Genomic DNA, 22,974 nt, shown 5'->3' with positions numbered 1-22,974 from the left:
TTCTTGCTGCTGCTGCTTTTCCAGTGTAGAGATTGTGCCGTCAGGGGCGTTCACACACGTACGTCTGCCTGCCCTTGGTATGACCTCAGGAGGAGACTGGCCAGTGTCCAGGGCACACCTTGAGCTTTTAGCGGGTCGCCAGGTGTGACACAGACGCACTGTTGCGTGTATAGTCCAGGGTTCGGCCTGTGGGAGGCTGGTGGCGCCCTGCTTGTTGCCCCAGAAGCTCTGCCTGAACCAGGGTCGTGCACTGCTGGCCTCCTCTGTCTCTCTTCCGGGCTGCTCTGTTGTGACTCTGTTTTGCCTCTGATTTGGAAACATGGCTTGTTCTAGGACCTCGGTGGGGTGGGTGGGTGGCCGGTGTCCCTGGAGCCCGGAGGGCCTCAGTGGTGCTGGAACTGGCTGCTCCTTGCCTGATGTGAGCCCTTCCCTCTGCCACAGCCTTCCGGGCCCTTCTGCAGATCCGGGCGGTGAGGAAGAAGCCGGGAGCCCTGTCCCCTGTTTCCTTCAGCCCTGTTCTGGCCCAGAACATGGACCACGACGAGCATTCAGTAAGTGCCTTTTTCTTCTGTGTTGGGGGGTGTGGGGCAGAGAGAGGAGGGGGTCTGGAGGAAGCCCCTGCCCACTTGCAGAGCCCATCAGGTGTCCACATGCCCTCAGGGCTTACCTTCGTGGTAGGATGGCTTCAGGTTCCCAGTGGGGCCGTGTCGTGAGGCCCTGGTCGGTGGCCAGAAGGAAGGGCAGGGCCAGACTGTCTCCCTCTCTCTGCCTGCCGGCTCCCTGGGCCTCCTCTGCCTGGTGGGCCAGCGCTGGTCCCCACAGGTGGTGGTGAAGTGGAAGGGGTGACCCAGGCTGGGCCCAGTGAGCCCCGGGTCCCGAGAGTGTTGTTGTTTTCGCCGAGAGCAAGGGCCATCTGACGGCACGCAACCCTGCCTTGAGTGTGAGTGTCCGTCACCGTCACCGTCATTCTACCAGCCTGACAGCCAGGGCCACTGCATGGGTCCTAGGAGGTGAGGTCTCGCCCAGTGGGCAGCTGCCACATGTCCCCCCCCCCCACGTTCTCTGCTCACCTGGAGGTGGTGCCCAGCCTGGACACAGGAGGGCACCTTGGCAGCCATCCACCTCGCTAGCTTCCTGGGAAACCGGGAGGTAGAGCTTGCAGGCAGATGAGGGAAGATGGGCTCAGGCTTCGGGGAGACAGATGGCTCTCTGGCTGAAGAGATAGACGGAGAGAGACGAAGAGACCCAGAAAGATAGGCGGAGACAGAGAAAGACATGGAGAGAGATGGGCAGAGACACAAAGTCACAGAGACGTGGAGAGAGACACAGACGGGGATGAGAGTAGAAAAGCAGGTACTGAGACAATGGCAGAGAGATAAGACGAGACAGGGATGGGGCAGGAAGGGGAGGCTGGCATGGGCGGGCGGGATGGGCAGGGGTAGGCCCAGGTCTTGAGCTCCTAGGCCCCAGCCGGCCACAGCGGTTGTCAGCCAGTGGATCCGTTGTTGGGACTCAGTGATTCTTAGAGGAAAAGGACCCAAACCCTGTGGTTCGCGCACCCACAAGATGGGCTTCTGCGCTGGGCCAGTGGGTGTCATGTGTTTGGCCTCTACTGTGATTCTGAGTATTGGACCAGTGTTTAAAAGTCTGGACATTTTCCTTAAGACTCAGATTTCTGGCTTCTCTTTCAAAATTTGAAGCTGTGGTCTTGCAGTTGGAGCAGACACAAGGCTGCCTTGGAGGTGGGGTCCCCATCACCCCCATTCTTCCTGGGCCAGCCAGACTGGGTGTTTTGCCTGCTGGACCCCTGTCGGCATCAGGGCTTACTACTTCCGAAACAGCCCTCCGGTGACTTGAATGTTGGGCTTGACTTAGGAACACTGACTATTTTCCCCAGCAATGCAGTTTTAGTAGAGATTGGAGTAGCCCTGAGATGTGATTTGTTCCTGGGAGAGAAGTCACTGTTCCGAGGGATGGGGGCTCGGGGATGGATGGTGGATTTTCCTGTTGCTTGTCTGTGCCCCTCCCAGGCCCTGCCCTGGAGTCTGAGCGTCTGGCCTGACTTTCACTCTTACCCTGAGAGAGCTGAGATGCCGCTCACACTACTGGGCACACTGGGGTTTGGGTTGTAAGCTTTATATGCTCCTGTGACTTCCCCTCCGGAGGGTAAAGATAGCCAAATAAATGGGCTCTTGTTCTCTGCCACATTCCCTGTATGAGCAATTTCCACATAGTGCCACAGAGAACCCAAATTTTCTTCCATGAGACCATTACAGTCATTGAGGAGTGGGGGTGATCTGCGGTTGATTTTTCTCCTCAGCTTCCTCTAGGAGTTGGACATTGGTGATAAGTTTATGAGGCAGTGCTGAGCCTCACAGAGGTACGGGGTGGAGTGTCCCCTTCCTGTGCCCAGCTGAGCCCACTTGTGGGGAGCGCCTGGCCAACCTCATACTTGTGCTGACCAGGACCTGCTTCTCGGGGTGACCCAGACCGTGGGTGGGCAGTGGGACAGGGATGGGCTCTCCCAGCGGCAGAACTCCTGGGAGTTGTGTAGATGTCCAGGCCTAGGTCCCTGCAGAATCTGTACTTGGCCAGGTCCCCGGACTTCACGTGCAGGTTACATTTGCCAAGCACAGGCTCACAGCACACCTAGAGACCAGCAAACCTGAGAGACCCGCCCCTCCCCCCCCCCAGCCCGCCAGCTCCAGTGCCGTTTGGGGGGTGGCAGTTGTAAAACGTATGATTTTTATCTTGACAGTGTCCCTTTAAAAAATCAAAGGCGCACCCCGCCTCACTGGCCAGCAAGAAACCTAAAAGGGAAACAGTAAGTGTGTTTGGCCCTATGGCCACATCTTTGCCCCGCACCCTAATGATTCAACCAATGACAAGTATGGGAAGTCATTTTCACCCCAGGCTAACGTGTTTGGCTAATTTAATCTGTCCAATCCACTCTCCCCAGTCCCGGCGTCCCTGCCCAGGAAGGGAGTTTTGTGGAACAAGCAAAGCTCAAGGTCTGTCGGCAAAAAGCCAGTGTCTCGGCTCCTCGCTGCCAAGCGGCAGCAGCACCGGCCTCGGGCCGCCCCTTCTCGCCAGCTCTGCTTCTGCCCGTGGTCCCCGGTGGCCTCGTTTCCCTTTTTTTTCTTGCTGGCAGTGGAATGACGTTGGAGGTGGAGCTCCCTTGCTGCTAGTTTTTGCAAAAACCGTCTTCCTCGCGCTTGCTGCTTGTCCCGCATCCCCTGCTCTCTTCCCCTTGGATGGTAGCTCTTTGGGCCAAGGACTTGGTTTTCTGGCATTTTCCCTGCATCTCGGGGAGCAGGTGGGGACCTCTGCCTGGAGCCTCTCCCGACCCCTGTGGCCCTTTGGCAGAACTTAGGTGGAAGTTCCTGGAGGCCCAACCCGGAGATAGAGGTTTTTCCTGTTTGGAGGGCAAGGAGGTTCACAGTAATTACTGGCCTTTAAGTGGAAGGCAGGTTGGGAGCAAATGCAGGGCGTCACGGGTCCAGGGGCCCAGGGGACTCAGGAGGTGCTCGCTGAGGGCAGGGAACCCCTACCCTGGCCCTTCTGCCTTCCCCTGGTCCCCAGGGCTGTCCCATCGTCGCCCAGAAAGGCAGCTCTCCCTTCCTCCCGGCAGAGCAGTCAGGCGGGCAGGGGCTTCACACTGGGAACACTGCTGGGCATTTGCCCTTGGCCTTGTATAGTGAGAGTGAGGCAGGTGGCTGTCCCACCTGCACAGCGGCCTGGGGGCCTAACATCTCCCGGCACCTGGGCGTCTCCCCACCCTAACCCTAAAGCAAGACTCAGTCTGTTGATTTGCTCCACTCCCAGCAAGGGGGAAGACTGGTTCTGAACCAGGGGTGCCCGTTAGAACCACCTGGAACACGCGTCACCTCCAGTGGACGCTTGTTCCAGGCACACAGAGGATCTCGAGTTGGGCCAGATGCCTGTGTGGGGCAGAGTTCCCTGCGGGGCCAGGCCCTCCCTGGTCTAGAACATACGCAGCTCCACTGGCCTCTCCCGCCTTTGGCATGGCTTTGCTCTCCACCTGCTCCTGAGCCTCCTTGCTCTCTCTGACCCCTAACTCTCCACCCTTGCCAGGCAGGAACAGAAAGCCAGGTAGGGGCTGGCCGAGACCGGGGGTGGGGAGGCTTTTCTAGCTGCCCTGTCTTCCTTCATCTGGGCACAGAGCGGGCCACTCGGGCATCCCAGGCTGCGTGCTGCAGCTGATGGCCGAGGGAGCCCTGGGGGGTGTCTGGTGCTGCTGTGGCGTTCTTGGCGCCCCTCTGAGGGAGGGGGGTTTAGGTCCCTGGAAGGTGGAGTGGACAAGAGGTGGCCAGAAGGCAGGTTCTGGGGAGTAGAACATCCCTGGGGCACAAGGCCAGCATCTCGGGCTTTGTGGCCCAGGGTAGTGGGCAGGGAGTGTGGCCAGCCCGTCCCTTACCCGCTCTTGTCCCCACAGAGCTCTGACAGCATCCCACCTGGCTATGAGCCCATCTCCCTGCTTGAGGCGCTCAACGGCCTTCGGGCCATCTCCCCGGCCATCCCTTCAGCCCCCCTTTATGAAGAGATCACCTACTCAGGCGTCTCGGATGGCCTGTCCCAGGCCAGCTGTCCACTCTCTGGGATCGATCGAATCCTGGAAAGCAGCCACCAGAAGGGCAAGGCGAGGAGCAAATCCCCTGACAGGTGAGGCTGGTGCCAGGATTCCCTTTGGGGGATGGTACGTGGGAGCCCAGCCGCCTGTTCTGTGGCGGGGGTCAGGGAAGCATGCGGTATCATGAAAGAAGTGCAAAGCAGGGGGCCGCCTGGGTAGCTCAATTAGTTCATCGTCTGACTTCGGCTCAGGTCGTGATCTCGGGATCCTGGGATTGGGCTCCGTGCTCATCGAGGAGTCTGCTTTGAGATTCTCTCTCGCTCTCCCTCTGCCCATCCCCCTGCTTGAATGCACGCTCTCACTCTAAATAAATAAATATTTTTAAAAAAGTGCAAAGCAGGTGTATTTGAGGCTTTAAGTTAGAACGTTTTGTTGGGTGATCCACCAGAGTGACTCACAGAACCAGTAGCAGGTTAGGTTAGGGCTAAGGTTGGTTACAGCAAAGGAGAGAGAGCAAAGCAGCCGGAAAGATGCACTGGTGGAGGCCAGAGGTGCCCAGCGTCCCTCCCTGTCCCAGGCCACACAGGACACAGTGGGAGCCCCTTGAGTCTCAGGGTCCCAGGACTTTCTGGGGGCTGTCACATGGGCATATCCTGGGTGAGCAGCTGTGGCACCAAACCCGGGCCGCCACGAAACCAGGCGCATGTCGTCACCCTTGTTATGCCCAACAAGCCGAGAGTCCAGTCATGCTTCCCCTGGACACATGCGAGACACAGTCGTCTTCTCACACGTGCTGTTTTTTTTTAATTTTATTTTTTAATTAAAATTCAAGTTAATGTAGAGTGTATTATCAGTTTCAGAGGTAGAGCTCAGTGATTTGTCAGTTGCATACAACACGTGATGCGCTCGTTGCATCACGGGCCCTCCTTCATGCCTGTCACCCAGTTACTCCACCCCCACCCCCTCCCCCCCAGCAGCCCTCGGTTTGTTCCCTGTGATTAAGAGTCTCTTACGGTTTGTCTCCCTCTCTGATTTTATCTTATTTTTCCCTCCCTTCCCCTATGATCCTCTGTTTTGTTTCTTAAATTCCACACAGAAGTGAGATCAGACGATAATTGTCTTTCTCTGGCTGACTTACTTCGCTCAGCATAATACCCTCTGGTTCCATCACCTGTGCTGTTTTCTTAAGTAAAGTTGGAAGTTGTGTAAAACCAGCCACGGCCCCGGGGACTTGCACACGTGGCCGGGCCACTCCAGATCTAGAAAGAAGCGTGGGGGTCTCCCCTGCTGCCCCCGCCCCCCACTCCAGCGGTTTACCGTTGTGATGCTCTCCTCCTCCTGGAAGCACAGAGCTGGGGTCAGGCCCATGCCTCCGAGTCCGTCCGGCCGCCGGGCCTGCTGGTGGGCGCTCTGTGGGCGCACACGCCTCCCCGGGGCGCTCTGCTGGCTGTGCCGTCTCACCCACGGGTGGCGTTGGCTTTGGTGGGTTGGTGTTTATCATCGACACGTCCTCCACTCCCATCTTCTCTGTCCCCAGCACCCTGCGGTCTCCGTCGTCCCCCATCCACGAAGAGGATGAGGAGAAGCTGTCCCAGGCCTCGGACGCCCCTCCCCCGCTGAGTGGGGCGGGGCTGGCGCTCAGCAGCTCCCCCGAGGTGAGGCCCTTCTGTCACCCTGTCCCCACTGCCTGTGGGGGGGGGCCTCCAGACGGGGGGCGAGGTGTGCCCGGGCCCCCCTCCAGCACTCGCTTACATGGCACCCTCAGCTGGTTCCCTCATCTGTGGGGTGCGTCCTGTTTCCGGGAGGGGGGCTGTGCGGGAAGTCCCGGAGTGGTGGCCGCAGCTCGCCCCACACCCCCTCCCCCGGCCGCGCACAGCCTGCTCTCCACTCGCGGCTCCGGAGCTGCGGGCACACTTTGTCCTTGTTTCCTAGAGCTTCGTAATGGAGGAGGCGGACGAGGCGTCGGCACTGAAGCAAGGTAAGCCCTCCACTTGAGGAGTGTGTCCCCGGCCTTGCTGTCAGAGGACTCCCGGGCCGCTCTCGCAGGGGTTTGGCAGGGCGAGTGCCGGCTCTGCTCCTTACTGCACCGTCTCCCAGAGCACAGCCCTCGGCCGCTCCTGGTTTTCTGCACGGGGCCAGCTGTTCATGCGTGTCCCGTATGGGCTGCCCAGCCGCCGCCTGGAGGGACCCAGGGTCCCTCTTGGGGCCGTAGGCTGGACCACCGGGTGCAGGTGCACAGCTCAGCCAGGGCCCTCCTCTGCGTGTCCCTGTGTCCGCGGAGCGAGCCTTGCAGCTCTCTGGAGTGGAGGGTTTAGCATAGCTCAGCCTGCTGGGGCTTGAGTCCCAGCTGCCACTAACGGGCATTGACCTCCCAGTGGTTGTGGGCCTCTCTACCCTCAGCATGTGGGGTCCGCCTGCAGGTTGCTGGGCCTGGGGCCTTGGGTCTGGGTGTGAGTGTTGGCGCCCAGGGCAGGGTGCCCAGTCTGGGTGTCTTCACTTCCTGCCTCTTAGGCCTGGGCTCCCCCCACCTCAGGATGGGCCTGACCCTCTCCTGACATCCCTTCCTTCCTGGGCAGAGCGTGTGCCCAGACCAGGTGGCTCTCCACTGTGCCCGTCCCAGGGCCCGGGTCTCCCTTCTGCCAGAGGGACCTCCCCCTGAGGACACTCTGGGCGGCAGTGGGACCTGTGCGAGAGGGGGCGTCCACACGGGCCCCACTAGCTCCCCACTGTGTGGCCCAGCTGGAAGGAGAAGCAGGAGACAAATCTGTTACCTTCTTGTTTTTGTAAACAGGAGTATGTACTATTTCTCTGATGAGAAACAAAAGCCCCAGGCTGGGGTGGGGTGAGAAGGGTAGTAAAGAAAAGCAAACGTCGGCCTCTCAGGCCTAGAGGGCGGAGGAGGGAGTCAGGGTGGGGTCTGGGCCGCAGTGGCTGCAGAGCCCTCAGGGAGGAAAGACAGGCTCCTGGGGGTCCTGACCAGAGGGACAGTGGCCACCTTCCGCCTCTGGGCCTCTGACCTGCCCCTTCCTCTGCAGGGAGCCGAGTGCCGTCCATCGAGAACGTCCTGCAGGACGGCAGCCCTGAGCCCTGCAGCCATGGCCAGCCCCGCCTGCCGGCCGATATCTACCTGCCAGGTAAGAGCATTCGGCAGTGTGTGTGTGGGGGGGTGGTATACTGTCACCGTCCGCATGGAACTTGCGCTGACTGTCCCCATGGAGCTAGGGATCTGGTCTGACTGCTCGGGGAGCGGCTGGCCTGTCAGGAGCCCAGGTCTCTCTCCCTGGCGCTACTCACACTCCTTCTTTTGACCCCAAAGCACAGCCCGGCCCTGGCTCCACAGTCACCCCCCTGCAGCCCCTTGCTCTCTGGTGCAGGGCCTGTGCGTGAGGCCCCTTCACACCCGGAGCCAGCTCAGGATCTGGAAGGCAGGAAGGGCTTCTTGTTCAAGGACATGGTCCTTCTTTCCATCCATCTTTTGCTCGGAGCCCGGTAGGCAGCTCTAGCCCCGCTGGAATCTCCCACACCTACTTCACCCGTGGGCCCAGCAGGCCCTGTTTGGGTGCCTCAACAGCAGGGCCTCTGCCCCAGGGAGTGACACACAGAAAGCCACCTGCGTGCCCCAGGCCTGACGCTGGCCACCAGTCCTCTGCCACCTGCCTGAGGGGCTGACAAGCGCTCACAAGGCCCAGGTGAAGCGGCGCATCGCAGGCCAGGGCTGGGTGGACAGGTGGGGTGCCGGGCACCTGCAAGCCCCAAGGGCAGTGGGGGAGGGGTCTTGCTTCTTTGCCCCCCTTTTCCAAAGGCTCTGTCCCCTGCCTCCAACTCCTCTGCTCTCTGCTCCTCTGGGTCAAGATCCTCAGCTTTAAGTTCTGGGCTCCAAAGATGGGGGACAGGAGTTGGGGGCTCTCAGAGACTGGTGCCTGCTGCCTGCTAAGATACCATCTGAGGGTCCAAAATCAAATAGCCACGATGCCCTCAAAGTCCGGCTCCTGCCACGTGGCTAGGAAGCACCTTTGCCCCCTGCCTGCCCCAGTTCTTGGTGAACCGACCTGTGCATCGGGCCTGGCTGTGATGTGCTTTGGTTTGGAGGTGTCTTGTCCCGCCCGCACCAGCATCTGGACAAGCAGTGTCCTGTGCAGACAGAGGGTCCAGTTAGCCCAGAGAGTGGCATGGTTACCAGGGGTAGGAAGGGCAGGGTAGTAAGTGCCGTCAGCACTCGTGCGCCTACCCAAAGAGAAACCGTGGGTGAAAGCCATGTTTAGGACCAGCGTTCCATAGAGTAACACAGAATTCCAGTAAGTTCTTTCAAGGAACTTCAAGGATTTCCTTATAATTACAAGCTTGGGGGGATGGGGAGAGCCCGGAGAGGGACTTCCTAGAAGCATGAGTGAGAGTTGTGATCCTGTGGGTGAAGGGACACCTTGACCCCACCCAGCAGTGCCGGCCGCCTGCCCCGCGATGTCTGCAGGTCAGGACAGGGGACAGCAGGCTCTGTGGCTCTCTCACCCCCCAACCCCGGGCCGGTGACGTGGCCTGCTTCAGCTCCACAGATGGGGCGGGGGGCAAGTTGGCTGTGGAGGTGGTAAAGGAGAGGCTGAAATCCGTGTTTGGGGCATCAGAAGCCTGAATCCAGCCCCGGAGCGTGAGGAGCCGGGGGGGGGGGGGGTGCTGCGGCTCTGGGGCCCGCGCCCCACCAGGGTGTGCACGCTGTGCCCTGAGCAGCGCCGTGAGCACCCGGGGGCTGCCCCCCACGTGGGGTCCTCACAGATGTGCACACCTTTATAAGCATATATGTACCTGTCTTCCTTTATTCCCGAGCCAGCACCTTCTGTCCTGCTGCTGGCTCTCGCTTAGCCGAGATGCTAAACATCTTTCACATCGGGCTGTGTTCAAGAACGGGGACATGCCCACGGGTGTCTTCATTCTTTACAGAAGCTGCATAACTGTCCCCTAGAGGGACGGCACAATGTAGTGAAGCTTCGTGTCCATAGTGTTGATAGGGGGATGATAAGGAGGCCGGGCAAATCCATGTCGGAAAGCTAGACTCGGGCAGCCCTGTAGGGTGGGGGCCCCCTGGGCACCGCCTTCCTCGAGGTGAGCCCGGCCCGGCCCCTGCCCCTGCCCCTGCCCTGTGCGTGCTTCCCTGGGCTGAGTGCCTCTGCGTTGGACTGTGGCCCAGTGCTTTGTTCTCCTTTGTTTTAGCACGAGTCTGTGTGGGCGTTTCGTCCGGTTCCCCCCCCCCGCCCCGCGCCGGGGAATCTTGTCCTAAAGCAGTGCATTTGCTGCGGAATGTGCTGGTCTGTCTGAGTGCTTTGCTAACTGAGCTTCCATCTCTCTCCTCCTCTGCACAGCCCTGGGGCCTGACTCCTGCTCTGTTGGTATAGAGGAGTAAGCTGGTACGTGATCGCCTTCATCCATGTTGTGGGGTGGCTCTGAGGGGGCATCCTTGACAGTGCCGGACTGAGGACCTCCCCAGCTGCCTCTCCCTCTCCTGCTTCTTCCCTGGGGGTTCCTTGCCCTTTTCTGGCCTTCTCCACATCCATGTCTTCCCTGGGGTCCTGGATTCTGAATCCAGAGCTCTCCAAACGTGCTACACCTTTGCCCCTAAGAGGTGGTCCCAGGGGGTCTGCCATTGGCCTACTTTTGGAGCCAGAGCATTTTCTGTCTGGACTAGGCGGCCCAGCCAGGCTTTTTTAGCCTTTAGGGCCCCAGGAAGGTGACTTAGCCCTTGCTGAGATCCCCCTGTTGCTGCTGACTGACCTGTCCCCCGGCCTATGTATGGAACTTCCGGAACACCAGCACAGGCTGAAGTCAGTCCGTTAGGAGGCCATGTGCGGTTGACCTCCACCCTGATTGGGGGATGCCTTCTACCTGGGTGACCTTGCCAAACGATTGTTTATGGAAGATCGTTCCAAGAGTGCCACCACCCAAACAAGCGAATGCGATTAGAACCTTCTTCCCCTTCTTCACATGACGGTAGCAGCTCTGGGAAGTCTGGTGGTGGGAGAACCCGGTGCCTTTGGTGGCCCGACTTTTCCCAGATGCGTGTGGGGTGGAGCGCTCCAGCAGGACTCCCGGCCCATCCTGCAGCGAGGGCCCGGCAGCCCCTGCGGGGACATGTGCCCCAGGCTGGTGTACGGCCTTCCTCCTGGCCAGCTGTCCTCAGCTTCGGGGTCTGTCCGCTCGTTTTGACAGCTGCCTTTACGTCCTTGCACAAACCTTTCTTGTTCTTCTTGAATGTTTCTTCTGATGAATCTTTCCCTCTGTTGAAGTAGGGCCCAACACTTTTATAAAGTTGGCCCTGGTCTCCATGTCAGTGGATGTTGAGTGCTGTGATCTGAAACCTCCAGAAGTAGAAAATGCACAGGGGTCAGGCTGTCAGGCTGAGCTCCAGGGAGCTATATTTTGCCTGCGGGCTGCATAGCAGAGCTGACGCCCCGCGCGAAGCCACAGATCCTAAGAAATCAGTTCCTCCACTTCAGGGACTGTGTCATGGGTGACAGGGGGCAGACGCACTCCTTGGTTTGTGATTTGAAGGCTGTCCGGTGGAGCCCGTGTCCGGTGCCTCTGCGGCTCTGCCAGTCCTGCCGGTCACTGGCTGCTGCAGGCCTGGGTCACAGCTCCAGCACCGGCCCCCGGGGGGCTCACTCGGTCCAGGGACAGAGCGCCTTATGGCATCGGGAGGCAACAGTGTGATCACGGCGGAAAAGGCCCCTGAAGAAGGCAGGGCGGGACTCCGGGGGCTGCTCTGAGCACAGAGATGCCCCCAGGTCCAAGTCCACTCCCCCTCTGCCTGGGCTTGACTGAGTCCTGGTGTAATTCAGTAGCGAAGGACAGCGGCTAGTCAGATCCCAGGAAGCGGGGCCTGGGCGAGGGAGGAGGTGAGCGAGGAGACCCCAGGAGGCGGGAGCCCACGGCGTCCCGTTGCATTCTGTTCTGGGGCATCAGCTGGTGCTGTTGCCTGGGATGTGCTCCAAGAGAGACAGGCCCCTCCTTACTCTCCTGGGGCTGGAGTTCCAGGTCTCTGGGTGGCCCTGCCCTCTGCGGGAGGCTCATGGTTGGTGGAAACTGAGCCTGATGGGTGAGGTGGGTGACTCGGCCACGCATGACCGCTTCGCCCTCTGCTCCTGCCTGCAGGATGGTCCACCTCCATGGAGACGCCCCACAGCCTCCGTACCACTGGCCCGCCCCGGCCTGTGCTCAGTGGCCCCAGTCCTGACCCTGGGGCCACTGAGCTGACCCCACTCTGAGAGCCTGGCCAGGCTGGCAGCATGGAGCCCTTAGCTCCCCAGACTTTGCCGAGGGGCCACCGGATTCCAGCGTGACCCCTGGCCTCTCCTGTCTTGCACGCTCTGCGTGGCCACTGGTTCTGAGGGGCCACACGACCCTTGATTGAAGAGCACAGTGGACTGTCTCCTCTGACAAATTCCTTTTTCTACAGTCGATGTATTTGTAAATGGTACAAGATGAAGGACGGCAGCTTTCTGTTCTGGGCTCTGAGCTCTGGGGTTTCCCCCAAACGCCCCATTGGCTAAATGGCTGGGACTGGGGCCTGACCACCCACGTGCAGCCTGGACCAGCTTCTCGCAGCATCCTAGCTACTGGGGACTCGACATCCCAAGAACTCACAAATTCTCCGAAGAAAAGTGTGTTGGTGGGTGAGGTGGTATCTTCATAGGAGATATTATAGGGACCTTGTTGGCCGAGGAGGAAAGGAAGTGGGGTCTGAGTCATGGTCAATGAAGGAAACAGTGCCTGTCCCCTGCCCCACGTGCGCGTGTGTCCTTGGCAGCCCAGCTCTTGCTGCTCGCACCCTCTGCTGCTTCTTCCCCTTCCTGGTCCAGGCCGGGGCGGGGGGGGGCGGCGGGCTGCCTCCCACAGCTCCCCCCTCCCCCTGGGGGCTGGGGGCTGGGTCTGCCCTCGGGAGCAGAGGCAGCAGACAGAGACCGGTGGCCCCTCTCTCGACCCTGCACCTTCTCTGAAGCGGCTTTGCTCACATGGCAGGTCCCTGCAGGTGCAGGGGCTTCCGCTGGGCTAGCTGCTGCCCACTTCCCCAGGGAGGGATCTGAGCAGCTTCCCTGCTCCCTCTTGGCCACTGAAGTGTCCCTTGGTTTCTCTTTGACTTGTTCTGTCTGGGGTCCCTGTAGTGGACCTGCCTGGGGGACGCACATGGCAGATCCCGTCTAAGGTGACCTCGTTTTTTTTTTTAAAGCAAAACTTTCTGGTCAACAGCAAGGCAAAGGGGGCATCCAGCCCTGGTGGTCCAGGGTGACAGCTGCCCAGCAGGGACCTTGAGCCGGGTGGTTGGGTTCTGTGCAGCTCCCTGAGGTGGGAACACTGTCCTGGTCTGGGGTGGGGGGTGCAGCGCGGCCCACTTCCTGAGGAGCTGTCCTGGGAAGGACGGTTCTGGGGCAGCCAGCAGCAGTCCACAGAGCCCTGTGGCCCAGCCGGCCTGTGTGTGCAAAGCCCTGGCCCCCGCCCCAGCACCCTCCCTGTGGCTCGCCCCACAGGGTGCTCAGGAGAGAATCCAGCAGTAGAGGACTCGTCTTCTCTCCAGTTGAGCCTGTGAGCAGAGCGCTGCCCTACACACAGCTCTCGGCCGTGCGCAGGCCAGCTTTTCCCAGCCACTTGACTCCCTGCCCTCCCTGGCCCTCCCCGGCCCTCCCCGGCCCTCCCCTGCTGCCTGCTGTGTGCTCAAGCCCGCGCGAATGCCAGCGTGCACACAGAGAAGTGCAGGCACGCGCGCACGCAGCCTGGCTGCCTCCCTCCCTCCCTCCCCTTCCTGCTCCCGACCTGCCAACCCCGGCCTGTCGCCCGTTGGTATTGGTGCCAGTGCTCTGTTTGAAGGCCGGGATGCAGACTGGCCTGTCTTGGACTTACATGTGCTATCATTTGATGTACTCTGATTGGCTAGTTTCTGTTCGTTTTTACTGTATATTTATAGTAATAAAATCATGCAGCAATACCTTGTCCGCTCCTTCCTCTGCGCATTGCACCGAGGGACCTCAGCTGCTTCTTGGTCTGGAGGCAGGACAGCGGAGTGGCTCCAGGCAGCTCTGGACACCGCCACCGCAGCGTGAGCACGTCTGTGTGCGCGAGTTGTTAATGGCACGTGACTTCCAAGAGGGCGAGAGCGCATGAGGTAGTACGTGAGGCGCGCGAGCTGCTGTTTATTACAACCGTGGCCGTCATTGTGCTGATTCTGGGTTGGAGTGAAGCGGACTCTGGGGACGGGGCTCGTCTTCTGAGCGCCGGAGCAATCCCCGTCTTCACTGCCGATCCGTCCCTCAGATACTTACTGAGCACCTACCGTGCTGGGGCTGGAGGGGGCCCAGACCTGCATGGCCCCGGCCCGGGGAGTTTGTGTTCTAGGCACTGGGACACTGTGCAAGTAATCCGAATCTTCCCAGGTTGGGTGACTGTTGGAAGAGTCAGCTGGTGACCAGGTGGAGCTCCATGGAGTACTTGATTTAACCTGTGGCGGAGGAGGGCCTCTCTGAGGGGAGTTTCAGCTGAGCCCTCCCGGTGCCGACAAAGGCCCTGGGGCCAGAGTGAGTCTGGTATGACCCCTGAGCAGAAAGAAGCCCTCGTGGCTCTGGTTGCTGGAGCGTCAGAATCGAGGGGTGTTGGTGGGGTGCAGATGCCTCAGGACCTTGTAGGGACAGTTTTATTCTGAGAACAGTCAGGTTTTTACACAGGGCAGCAACTCTCCACAGCTGTCGTGGGGAATGGATTAGAGGGCCAGGTTTGGTTGCCCGGCTTCCCTGCCCGGCGGGCGGCCTCCCAGTAGGGAAAGGCTCTAGCGCCCCAGAGCTCCCAGGCAGCACTGGCCCCATGCTGCCTCCTCAGGTCCCCTCTGACTCAGGTGCTTACTGGTGAGATCAGCGTTCTCAGCTAGCTAGTCCATGCCCCGTGGCAGGCCTGCCATCCTCAGCCCTGCAGCGGCTGTCATGTTTGGGTCTGGCATGGTCCCAGGGTGGGTAGAAAGGTGTTCCGTGTCAGACGAGTTCTTGCATGGGCTGCGCTGGATCTCCCTCCACACTTTTGCCAATGGAATTGTGTTAACATCCTGTGTCAGGGAGGGGTTGGGGGCGTGGGGTACCTTTCCTCTGTGCCCCCTTCCTCCCCCCTTCCCCCAGCCCTGGGTTTGGGTCATGGAGACGTGGCCGCCTGTGGCCTGGAGATGTCGTCCGTCTCGGGATGGGCCCTTCCCCTCGTTGATCTCTCTTCAGACACGGTTACTTGCCCTGGAATCTGGCTTCTCCCTGCCAGTTGTGGTTGCCCCTTCTGAGTCTTGACCCCCGGGAGAGGCCATGGCTGGGGACAGAGCCTGCCTCTTTGGATCCTTATTCCCCATTTCTGAGAGTACTGGCACGGACTCAACTGTGTGAATGAGTGTCTAGTGGGTCCTACCAACCCCTTGCCAGCCCTCTGCCCCTGCTCTCCTCTCCTCAGCCCTGCTTAGGGCAGCCTTCTCCGCCACAGCGCTTGCCCTCGCTCACTGCACGCGGTTCTCCAAGGCTGTGGCTGGGGCGCCCATCCTGTGAGTGCAGGTGGCGGTTCCTTCGCTCATTAAATCCGTGCCCACTGTGGGAGGAGAATGGAGTTTGGGTCAACCAGTGGAGTGAGTGGCCCCATTGCAGGATTCCGAGGAGCCCCAGTGCTCCCTCTTGGGACACTGCTTCCCGTGTTCCCGAGCCCCAGCGACTTCCTTCTCCAGCAGACTCGGGGTAAGTACTTCAGGCCCTCTCTGTGAAAGGAGTTTTTCTGTTGTGGACACGGGAGGAGACAGGGTGGGATCCTGGCTCTGGCACCAACTGCTGGGTGCCCTTAAGGCAAGTCCTGTTGCTCTGTGTCCCAAGTTTCTCCTTGGTAAATGGGGGAGACCCCATTTCCTCCACCCGAACCTGGCATATGGTGTCTGACTGGGAGGACACTTGGGATGCTGGGCTCGGATGTAAGGTACTTCCTCCCCCAGCAGGCTGGGTCTAGGAGCCCCAGGGGCTGTGCGTGGACTGGGGGGGCAGCCGGAGCTCTGCCGGGCCCTGCTTTCCTTGCTCTTCTGGAGTCGCGCTGACCGGCAGTGACCTTGGATAGGAGTGCTTGGCTGGCGCGCGTGCAGGGAAGGGTCGTAACCTCCGGTCGCGGGGCTCCGCGCAGCCCTCCTCTGGGAGGCGCCGGCCGGGGAGCGAGGCGGGAGCTGGTAGTGTGAAGCCTGCGGGGCGGCGCTCCCAGGGAGGCGTTGGGGGAAGACATAGGACTCGTTGTGGGCAGTCGGAGCCCCAGCCCGGAAGCAGCGCCCGCCCGAGGGCCCCGAGGCCCCGCTCGTCTCGGGAGAGCTCGGCCCGGGCGCAGTGCCTCCTGGGCGTCGTGGTTCTCGAGGGCCGTGGGCGGGGCTGCGCGCAGCCCCCTCCTTTTGCACACGCCCCTTCTGCGCCTCAACGACGCGACGGAGCGCCGCGAAGGGCTCGGCCCCGATGGGCGTCGGCAATTGGTGGAGGGGCGGGCCTAAGGGCGGGCCCGCCTTCAGATTGGCCAGGCCCGACGGGGGCGGGCCCGCGCATGCACTTAAGGAGCGGTGCCCCAGCCGCGGCGGGGCAGTGTCAAGATGTCGGCGGCGGTGCCGGAGCTGAAGCAGATCAGCCGGGTGGAGGCTATGCGCCTGGGGCCGGGCTGGAGCCATTCGTGCCACGCCATGCTGTACGCCGCCAACCCCGGGCAGCTTTTCGGCCGCATCCCCATGCGCTTCTCGGTGCTGGTGAGGACGCGGGTGGGCGGGCGGGGGACGGGACGCCGCTCGCACCCCGCGCCCGTGACCCGGCCCTCCCTTGCAGATGCAGATGCGCTTCGACGGGCTGCTGGGTTTTCCCGGGGGCTTCGTGGACCGGCGCTTTTGGTCTCTGGAGGACGGTCTGAACCGGGTGCTGGGCCTGGGCCTAGGCTGCCTGCGCCTCACGGAGGCCGACTATCTGAGCTCGCACCTGACCGAGGGCCCGCACCGCGTCGTGGCGCACCTGTACGCACGGCAGCTGACGCTGGAGCAGCTGCACGCTGTGGAGATCAGCGCGGTGCATTCGCGCGACCACGGCCTGGAGGTGGGGCCGCCGCCCGGGCCCCGCCCCCCGCCCCGGGGTTTGGCTCTGGCTCCGTGGAAGGCACCGATGGGTAACACGTCCCCCTGAGGGTCCCCTGGCCGGGCTGGGTGGGTGTCGCTGTCTCCAGCATCGGGTGGGGAGAGGGAACTGGGGGCAGGTGTGGGAGCGAGGGGCCCGGGGCTGGGGTTCCCTCGGGGCTGTGTTCCATCTGCCTTGCTGCCTGCCATTGCCAATCCTGGGAGCGGGGAGTGGGATCGGTGGGAGGATGGGATGGGGTGGTGCCTTCTGGGGAGGTGGGAAACTAGGGCTGGTTCGTGGGCTGGATCTCACGGTTGGGGTGATGAAGGCTCTTAGGGTCTGTGGGTTTTATAGTCTGGAGGGGCGGGGAGTCCTACTTGGGATGTTTGGGATTCACCCGTGGAAGGGGGAGCATGGGGTATGAACTGGGGGCTTCGTGCCAGCGGATGGGAGCTGGGACTTGAGAGTGCCAAGGGTGGTCATGGGTGCATGGGGTCAGCTTTGAAACTTGCCTGGGGAGTAGAGGGGCTGCACTGCTCCAAGGGTATGGCTGGCTTCCGCCTCACCAGACCCTGCCCGGGTCTCGCATTACAGCCTTCGCAACCTGGCTGCCCTTCCCCTGGCCTAGCAGCTCATAGGCTCCTCCTGCTAGGGCTGCACCATTGGTGTGGGGGCCTGATCCCACTCCGGTCTCCTCTCTGTGCAGGTGCTGGGGCTTGTGCGCGTCCCACTTTACACCCAAAAGGACCGAGTCGGTGGCTTTCCCAACTTCCTGAGCAACGCCTTTACCAGCACTGCCAAGTACCAGCTGCTCTTCGCTCTCAAGGTGCTCAACATGATGCCCGAAGAGAAACTGGCTGAGGCTTTGGCCGCTGCCACTGAGAAGCAGAAGAAAGCACTGGAGAAGCTCCTCCCGTCTTCCTCCTGAGGTTGAGTCTATGCAGCGTGTCTCTTGCCCTCCCCTGGTTCTGTGCCCTGAACTCCTAGGAGACGTATCTCCTCCTGTGTGTGTTCACAACTCCTCTCCGCTGCCCTGAGCAGCTACCGGGTGGTGGCTGGGTTACTGGGAGCCCACCCTGGTCAGTAGATGGCCTGGCTTTCCAGGCTCAGCACATTTTCTCCTACCCCAAGGTGCAAACTCTCCACATGAGATTCAGGTTGGTGGAGGTATCCCCCATTCATCCAGGTGGGTAGGTAGACACACAGACCATCGAGAAGTCCCTTTATTCTTGTGGAGCATGCCTTGAGTCCTGTCACCAGCCAGCCCCAGGGCTGAGAGAAGAGCTGGCTCAGCTTAGAATGTTGTACTGTTACTTTTGGTGGTGGTTAGCCTTAGTTTTTTCTATGGTGTGTGAACTGGGAGTGAGGCTTTGAAGCCCCTTTACCCCATTGGGGCTTGGTCCCTAAGGTTAGTTGGGGCCATGAGGCCGAGCTGAAGTTGTTGAAAGAGAAAGGACAGGAAAGTCCATTCTCGGCTGCTCTGTGTGTTCTCTGGTCCCAGCCACAGGCCTGGGGCTGAGTGCACCCCGGGGGTGGGGGGTGGGGGGCTTCTCCCACTACCCAAGGACTTAAGGGCAGGAGCCAGGCCCAAGAGTGCTGGGGTCCATTCAGCGTGGAGCTGATACGGGCCTCCTGTCCCAGGGGGAGGTGGCGTCCGCCTCCCTGGGGTTGCTGTGGGACTGCCAGCTTCAGGCCTCTCTGGGCCCTACGCCTGCTCCAGGGCTGAGCTCCCTGCTCTTTGCTTTGCGAGCCTCCCTTTCTGCATTCCCAGCACAGGCTGCAGGCAGCTCCAGGACATGGTATGGAAGCACGGGCCGAGTGTGCAGAATGACAACCGCAGAGCCACCACAGACGGGAAGGTCACCACTGGCCCTATGTCCGGAAGGACTTCTCAGTGAAGCTAACAAAGTTTCCACAGCACCTGCTTGGCCTGGTAAGGAAAGCTGTGCTCCGGCCCAGCCTGAGCGTCTGTTCCACCTTAGAGCCTCGATGAAGTGGCCAGTACGTGCGGGCATAGGCACTTCTTTCTGTAAATAAAATACCTGTACCTGTTCCTCTCTTCCTTCCTTGGGGCTTGGGGGTGTGCGTCACTCTTCAGATTGCTTCTGTAGACGCGATGGGGCGCGGGGCAAAGGCAGCCCTCGATGCAGCGGATGGCAGAGCAGGAAGCGGATGGCAGAGCAGGAGGGGGTCAGGCGCTCTGCCCTGCTCTGCACACGGGGGTCTCGGCCTGCCTTGCCCGGCTTTGCTTTGTCAGCCAGCACTGCATGTGGCGGGATCAGAACGGAGCCCCTCACCAGCAGAGCTTACATTTTATTTTCCAGCCAATGACATACGCTGCCCAAGTGCCCAGTCCTCTCCGTGTGGCACCTGCGGTGTACGGGGACCCGCTGTCTCCCCGTGGCCCTGCCCGCTCTGGGCCTCACCCCCGGGTTCTGCCCTAGAGGCCCTCGTCCTGCCTTGGTGTGGGCCTCGCTCCTCGCCCCAGCCCTGTCCTGCTTGCTGCTCCGGGGGCCTGATCCTCCGGCCCGCTGCAGCCGCTTGCTGTCCGCGCTCCTGTCTTCCAGGCACACAGCTTCAGGGTGGATCAGTCACCCAACGTCGGATTCTGAGAAGGGAAAGGGAAGACTGAAGGGAGAGCTCACTGCTGCCCAGGGTGCCCTGCTCTCCCAGCCCGGGGCCTGGGCTGGCGGACACTCACCGTCCCTCCCAGCTAAGGCTCCCGCCAGTTCTCCTTCCCGTTCAGCACTTGCAGCTTCTCCAAGCTCTGGGTCACTGAGCATAGCACTCGCCCTGAGGACGGGAGCAGTTAGTTACTGCTTTGCAAGTGTGAGAAGGCGGGGGGTTGGTGCCTAGGACTGCGTGGCCGTGGGGGATGGTAGGCTAGGGCAGGGCTGACCCAGGGGTCAGAGCTGACCAGGCGGGGCTCTCCCTGTTCACCCACTTTTGGCCCCTGCTGGGGGTGAGGCCACTGGCTGCCCTCCTGGAGACTCACCCATTTCCTGGACTCGATCCTCCAATGCTCCTGACAGCTCAGGGAGGCTCAGGGCCTGCAGGGAGCCTGGCCAGCCGTTGGAGTCTGTGGACAGAGAACCAGGTGGGCCTGGGGTCTGTGTGGTCACCACAGGTCCTGTCCTCTTTGTCCTGAGCTGCTGCGACCAGGGGACCCACCCAGCTGTCGGTTCCTGCGTGACCTCCTTGTTATACCAAAATACGTTCTCCCACCTGTTTCTTCAAAGCCCTGTCAGGGTCCGGCCCCAGGAATGAAAGTGTGAGGGTCCCTGGCCTACAGGGAGGTCTTGCCCCGGGGTAGCCCCAGCTGTAGGCTGCAGAAGTCACTGCAGATCCTGGACAGCACAGTTGGCCAGGGCCCAAGGGCTTTTGCCTCCCACCATGGGGAGGAAATGGGGGTGACAGGGCGCCCTCACTCTGGAGCCTGGGATGGTGTAGAGGGGGGGTGGAGTGTCAGTATGATAACTGCCGGAACAGGTGCTAACACGGGGCCCAGGGCAGCGTCTATGCAATCCTGAGCCAGGACACTGTTCTTACCAGCTGTGGGGAGGGCTGTGCCCAGGGGGGACCCTCGGATGGACACCTCCTGCTTCACTCTGGCTGACAGCTCGGCTTGACAGGCTCTGCCAGACACAAGGCCAAGTGCTGGTGAGGGAGCGGCCTGGCAAGAGTGCCTTCCCTGGCCCCCGCGGGGCGGCAGACACCCCCACCTCCCTGAGTGGCAGGTGGGGCTCCGCCTTCACAGCAAGCTCTCAAGGCCCGAGACCCAGGCAGAGGATGAGCTGCACGTAGCGTGCAGATTCTCGGGGCCTTGTTTGCTGCCTGGGTCTGCTCTGCAGACAGAGCCAGAACAAAATGGAAGACGACAGTGAGTGACCCCAAGAGGCCCTACCAACAAGCCCTTGGTTGAAGAATCTGGAGGCATCGGTGACTCAGGGTCTGGCTGGGGCCTGGGGGCAGCTCAGATGCCCACTCACCGCAGCTGGTCCAGGATGAGAGCGGCGTCCCGGGCGAGGGCCCAGGTCTCCTGCAGCTGGGCGTGCACGTCCTTCCGGGCGCCGTCCTGCTCCAGGAGGCAGCTCTCCAGCACGGCGCGCAGTCCCTGCTCCTGCGACACCTGGCCTCGCATGGCCTCCACCTCCTCACAGCGCTGCCGTGCGAGACGCAGGAGCCCGCGTGCCTAAGTGAGCCGGGGGCGTGCAAGGCCGGCTGCCCCCGACCCCGGCTCTCTGCCGTCCCCTGGGCCGGAGGACGGGGACGCCCGTCTCCAGATGGAGCCGCCTCTGCCCAAGCGCGGTGGCGTCCGTGCTGGCTGCTCATTCTTCGCCCTCTCCCTTTATCTTCTGGGTCCGCCCGCACTCCTGCCCGTGCGTCTCCCCTTGGGCACAGGAACAGTACCGCTTTCTGCCCTTGCTGTCCCATCGCCTGTCCCGGCTGCTTCCCCTGCTGACCCTGGGTATTTGTCCCCACTGCTCGCTCTCCTCTCTGCGTCCTTTGCTGCAGCCGTGTCTCCACGCCCCTCTCACACGGCCCCTCCCCTGCTCCCCACCTACTTTGTGCAGCTGGATGGCGAGCTCCTGCATCTCGGCTTCGAGCCGGTCAGCATAGGCCAGCTCTAGGGCATCGCTGGGGGGACGGGCGCCGCTGTGCCATCGAGCAATGGCCGAGGTCATCTTCCTCTTCGGCCCAAACAGCCTGCAGGGGTGAATTTGAGAGAAGTACACAGATCGGTGGGGTGTGCAGAGGTGCCACGGACCGTCCTTCCACCAAGATGGTCCCCTAGGCAAGGTCCCAGCTTGGAAGGGGGAGAGTGGCCCCCAGGATCCTGGGACAGATGACAGAAACAAAGGGTTCCAAGCAGTGACCCCAGTTGGGGCTGGCCTCCCCTGCCTGGTTGCTGCTGTTTTCACTCAACAGGGAGGCCAGGCCAGCCAGGGCCAGGCTGTGAATGGCCTCCCACCACCTTGGGAAGCTCTCAAGTGGACAGCCGGGCCAGCCTGGGGGGCTGGAGAGGCCAGCTGGCTGCAGGGAGTAAGCGGACTTCCGGACAGGACGGCTCGTTCCACTGCAGCCTTGGGACGTTGCAAGCTAAGCTGGCCCCTTCAGGCTCGGCGGAAACCAACGGCCCCTCTGCACTCACGTGATGCCAATTTCCTTCAGGTCGCTCTCAGTGAGAGTCAGGAAGATGCGGAGGTCCACGTCCTGCTCCTCGAACACCTGCAGGTACTTCAGACACCCAATCTGCTCCAGCAGCGTGGCGAGGTCCTGGAGGGCAGACGAGCCAGGGTGGGTCAGAGGGCGGGTGGGGACCTACAGAGGCACTGCGGCAACGCAGGGCCCTTCCTGCCAGGCGTGCATTCCTCGGTGCCGCCAGTGCCCGAACCCCCCCAGTGGGACAGTGCTGCCGGCGCCAAGGGCTCCAGCCCCCTCCTCTCTGTGCCCTCAGGCGGAGTAGACGGTCCAGAGGGCCTTAGCCCATCTGTCTCCACTTCAGCCCGGACGGTGTTAGTGCTTCTTGGAGGGCGGGTCCGGTAGCAACAAACTCGGAGTCTGTTTACCTGCGACCGCGCGACCGTCTTAATCTCTTTCACTTTGGAAGGACAGTTTTTGCTCGGATATAGCATTCTTGGTGGAGTTTTGTTTTCCTCCTCTCATTACTCTGACACGGTCATCAAATGTCCTCTAGGTCCCATGGTTTCTGATGGGAAATTGGCAGTTAATCTTAGGAGGTTTCCTTATGTGTAAAGGACTCACTTCTCTCTTGCTCCCTTCAAGCTTCGCCTTTTGTTTTTGGACAGTTTCATTACTTTAGGCCTAGCTGTGGACCCGAGTTTAACCTACTTAGGGTTCATACAGTTTCTTGGATCAAATGTAGGAAGGTCTGGCTATTTCTTAAACACTTTTTTGTGCTCTTCTCTACCACCTCTCCTTCTGGAACACCAGTTATCTGTATGCTGGCTGCTTAATGGGGTCTCAAGGGTTTCTGTTCATTCTTCATTCTCTCCTCAGACGGGATAATCTCAATTGATCAACATCAAGTTTGTGGGGCCTTCCGCATGCTCCAGTCTGCTGTGGAGCCCTCTCGTGAAACATTCATTTCAGTCATTGTACTTTTCACCTACAGAATCTCTATTTGATTCATTTTTATTTCTATCACTTTATTGATATTCTCTATCTAGACAGGTATTCTTGAGCTCACTGGACATATCTGGAAAAGCTGATCTAGAGTCTTCGTCCAGTAAGTCCCACAGTGGCCGT

General features: G+C 60.9%; 3 protein-coding genes across 17 annotated transcripts in view; 2 read left to right on the top strand and 1 right to left on the bottom strand.

Moving 5' to 3' along the window:
* Nucleotides 1–13,556, top strand: part of MGRN1 (mahogunin ring finger 1) — a 54,735-nt gene extending 41,179 nt beyond the window's left edge. Inside the window, exons 11-18 of one of the 5 annotated variants that reach the window (XM_036091213.2) lie at nucleotides 442–551; nucleotides 2,759–2,824; nucleotides 4,457–4,683; nucleotides 6,129–6,246; nucleotides 6,524–6,569; nucleotides 7,627–7,725; nucleotides 9,943–9,987; nucleotides 11,729–13,556. In XM_036091213.2, coding sequence (XP_035947106.1) covers nucleotides 442–551; nucleotides 2,759–2,824; nucleotides 4,457–4,683; nucleotides 6,129–6,246; nucleotides 6,524–6,569; nucleotides 7,627–7,725; nucleotides 9,943–9,983 — 707 coding nt within the window. In that variant the 3' untranslated portion in view covers nucleotides 9,984–9,987; nucleotides 11,729–13,556. The other 4 variants (XM_036091197.2, XM_036091222.2, XM_036091205.2 and 1 more) reach the window with 4 other exon arrangements.
* A 2,593-nt stretch (nucleotides 13,557–16,149) lies between these two features.
* NUDT16L1 (nudix hydrolase 16 like 1) lies at nucleotides 16,150–18,757 on the top strand. Of its 5 annotated transcripts, none has more exons than XR_004917025.2 (4): nucleotides 16,150–16,349; nucleotides 16,426–16,756; nucleotides 17,411–17,633; nucleotides 18,481–18,757. XR_004917025.2 is itself a non-coding variant. In XM_036091292.2 (4 exons), the coding sequence occupies exons 1-3, from the start codon at nucleotides 16,200–16,202 to the stop codon at nucleotides 17,630–17,632; spliced, it is 633 nt and encodes a 210-aa protein (XP_035947185.1). In that variant the 5' UTR covers nucleotides 16,152–16,199; the 3' UTR covers nucleotide 17,633; nucleotides 18,481–18,757. The 5 variants fall into 5 exon arrangements, 3 of the variants coding, with proteins under 3 accessions (XP_035947195.1, XP_035947185.1, XP_035947178.1); XR_004917024.2 differs by having other exon boundaries at nucleotides 18,476–18,757; XM_036091292.2 differs by having other exon boundaries at nucleotides 16,152–16,349; nucleotides 16,426–16,686.
* Nucleotides 18,758–19,004: 247 nt separating this feature from the next.
* The window catches only part of ANKS3 (ankyrin repeat and sterile alpha motif domain containing 3), a 29,683-nt gene continuing 25,713 nt past the window's right edge, over nucleotides 19,005–22,974 (bottom strand). For 5 of the 7 annotated variants that reach the window (XM_078074872.1, XM_078074869.1, XM_036091150.2 and 2 more), the window contains 7 exons: nucleotides 21,857–21,981; nucleotides 21,270–21,411; nucleotides 20,694–20,866; nucleotides 20,254–20,339; nucleotides 19,700–19,783; nucleotides 19,406–19,497; nucleotides 19,005–19,332 (listed from right to left, as the gene is read on the bottom strand). In XM_078074872.1, coding sequence (XP_077930998.1) covers nucleotides 19,418–19,497; nucleotides 19,700–19,783; nucleotides 20,254–20,339; nucleotides 20,694–20,866; nucleotides 21,270–21,411; nucleotides 21,857–21,981 — 690 coding nt within the window. In that variant the 3' untranslated portion in view covers nucleotides 19,005–19,332; nucleotides 19,406–19,417. The remainder of the gene's footprint in view (nucleotides 19,333–19,405; nucleotides 19,498–19,699; nucleotides 19,784–20,253; nucleotides 20,340–20,693; nucleotides 20,867–21,269; nucleotides 21,412–21,856; nucleotides 21,982–22,974) is intronic. The other 2 variants (XM_078074870.1, XM_078074871.1) reach the window with 2 other exon arrangements.

Source organism: Halichoerus grypus, chromosome 6, assembly GCF_964656455.1.
Source record: "Halichoerus grypus chromosome 6, mHalGry1.hap1.1, whole genome shotgun sequence".
Taxonomy (NCBI): domain Eukaryota; kingdom Metazoa; phylum Chordata; class Mammalia; order Carnivora; family Phocidae; genus Halichoerus; species Halichoerus grypus.
The sequence above is the reverse complement of the archived record's forward strand: the minus strand, read 5'-3'. Positions and strand labels throughout refer to the sequence as shown.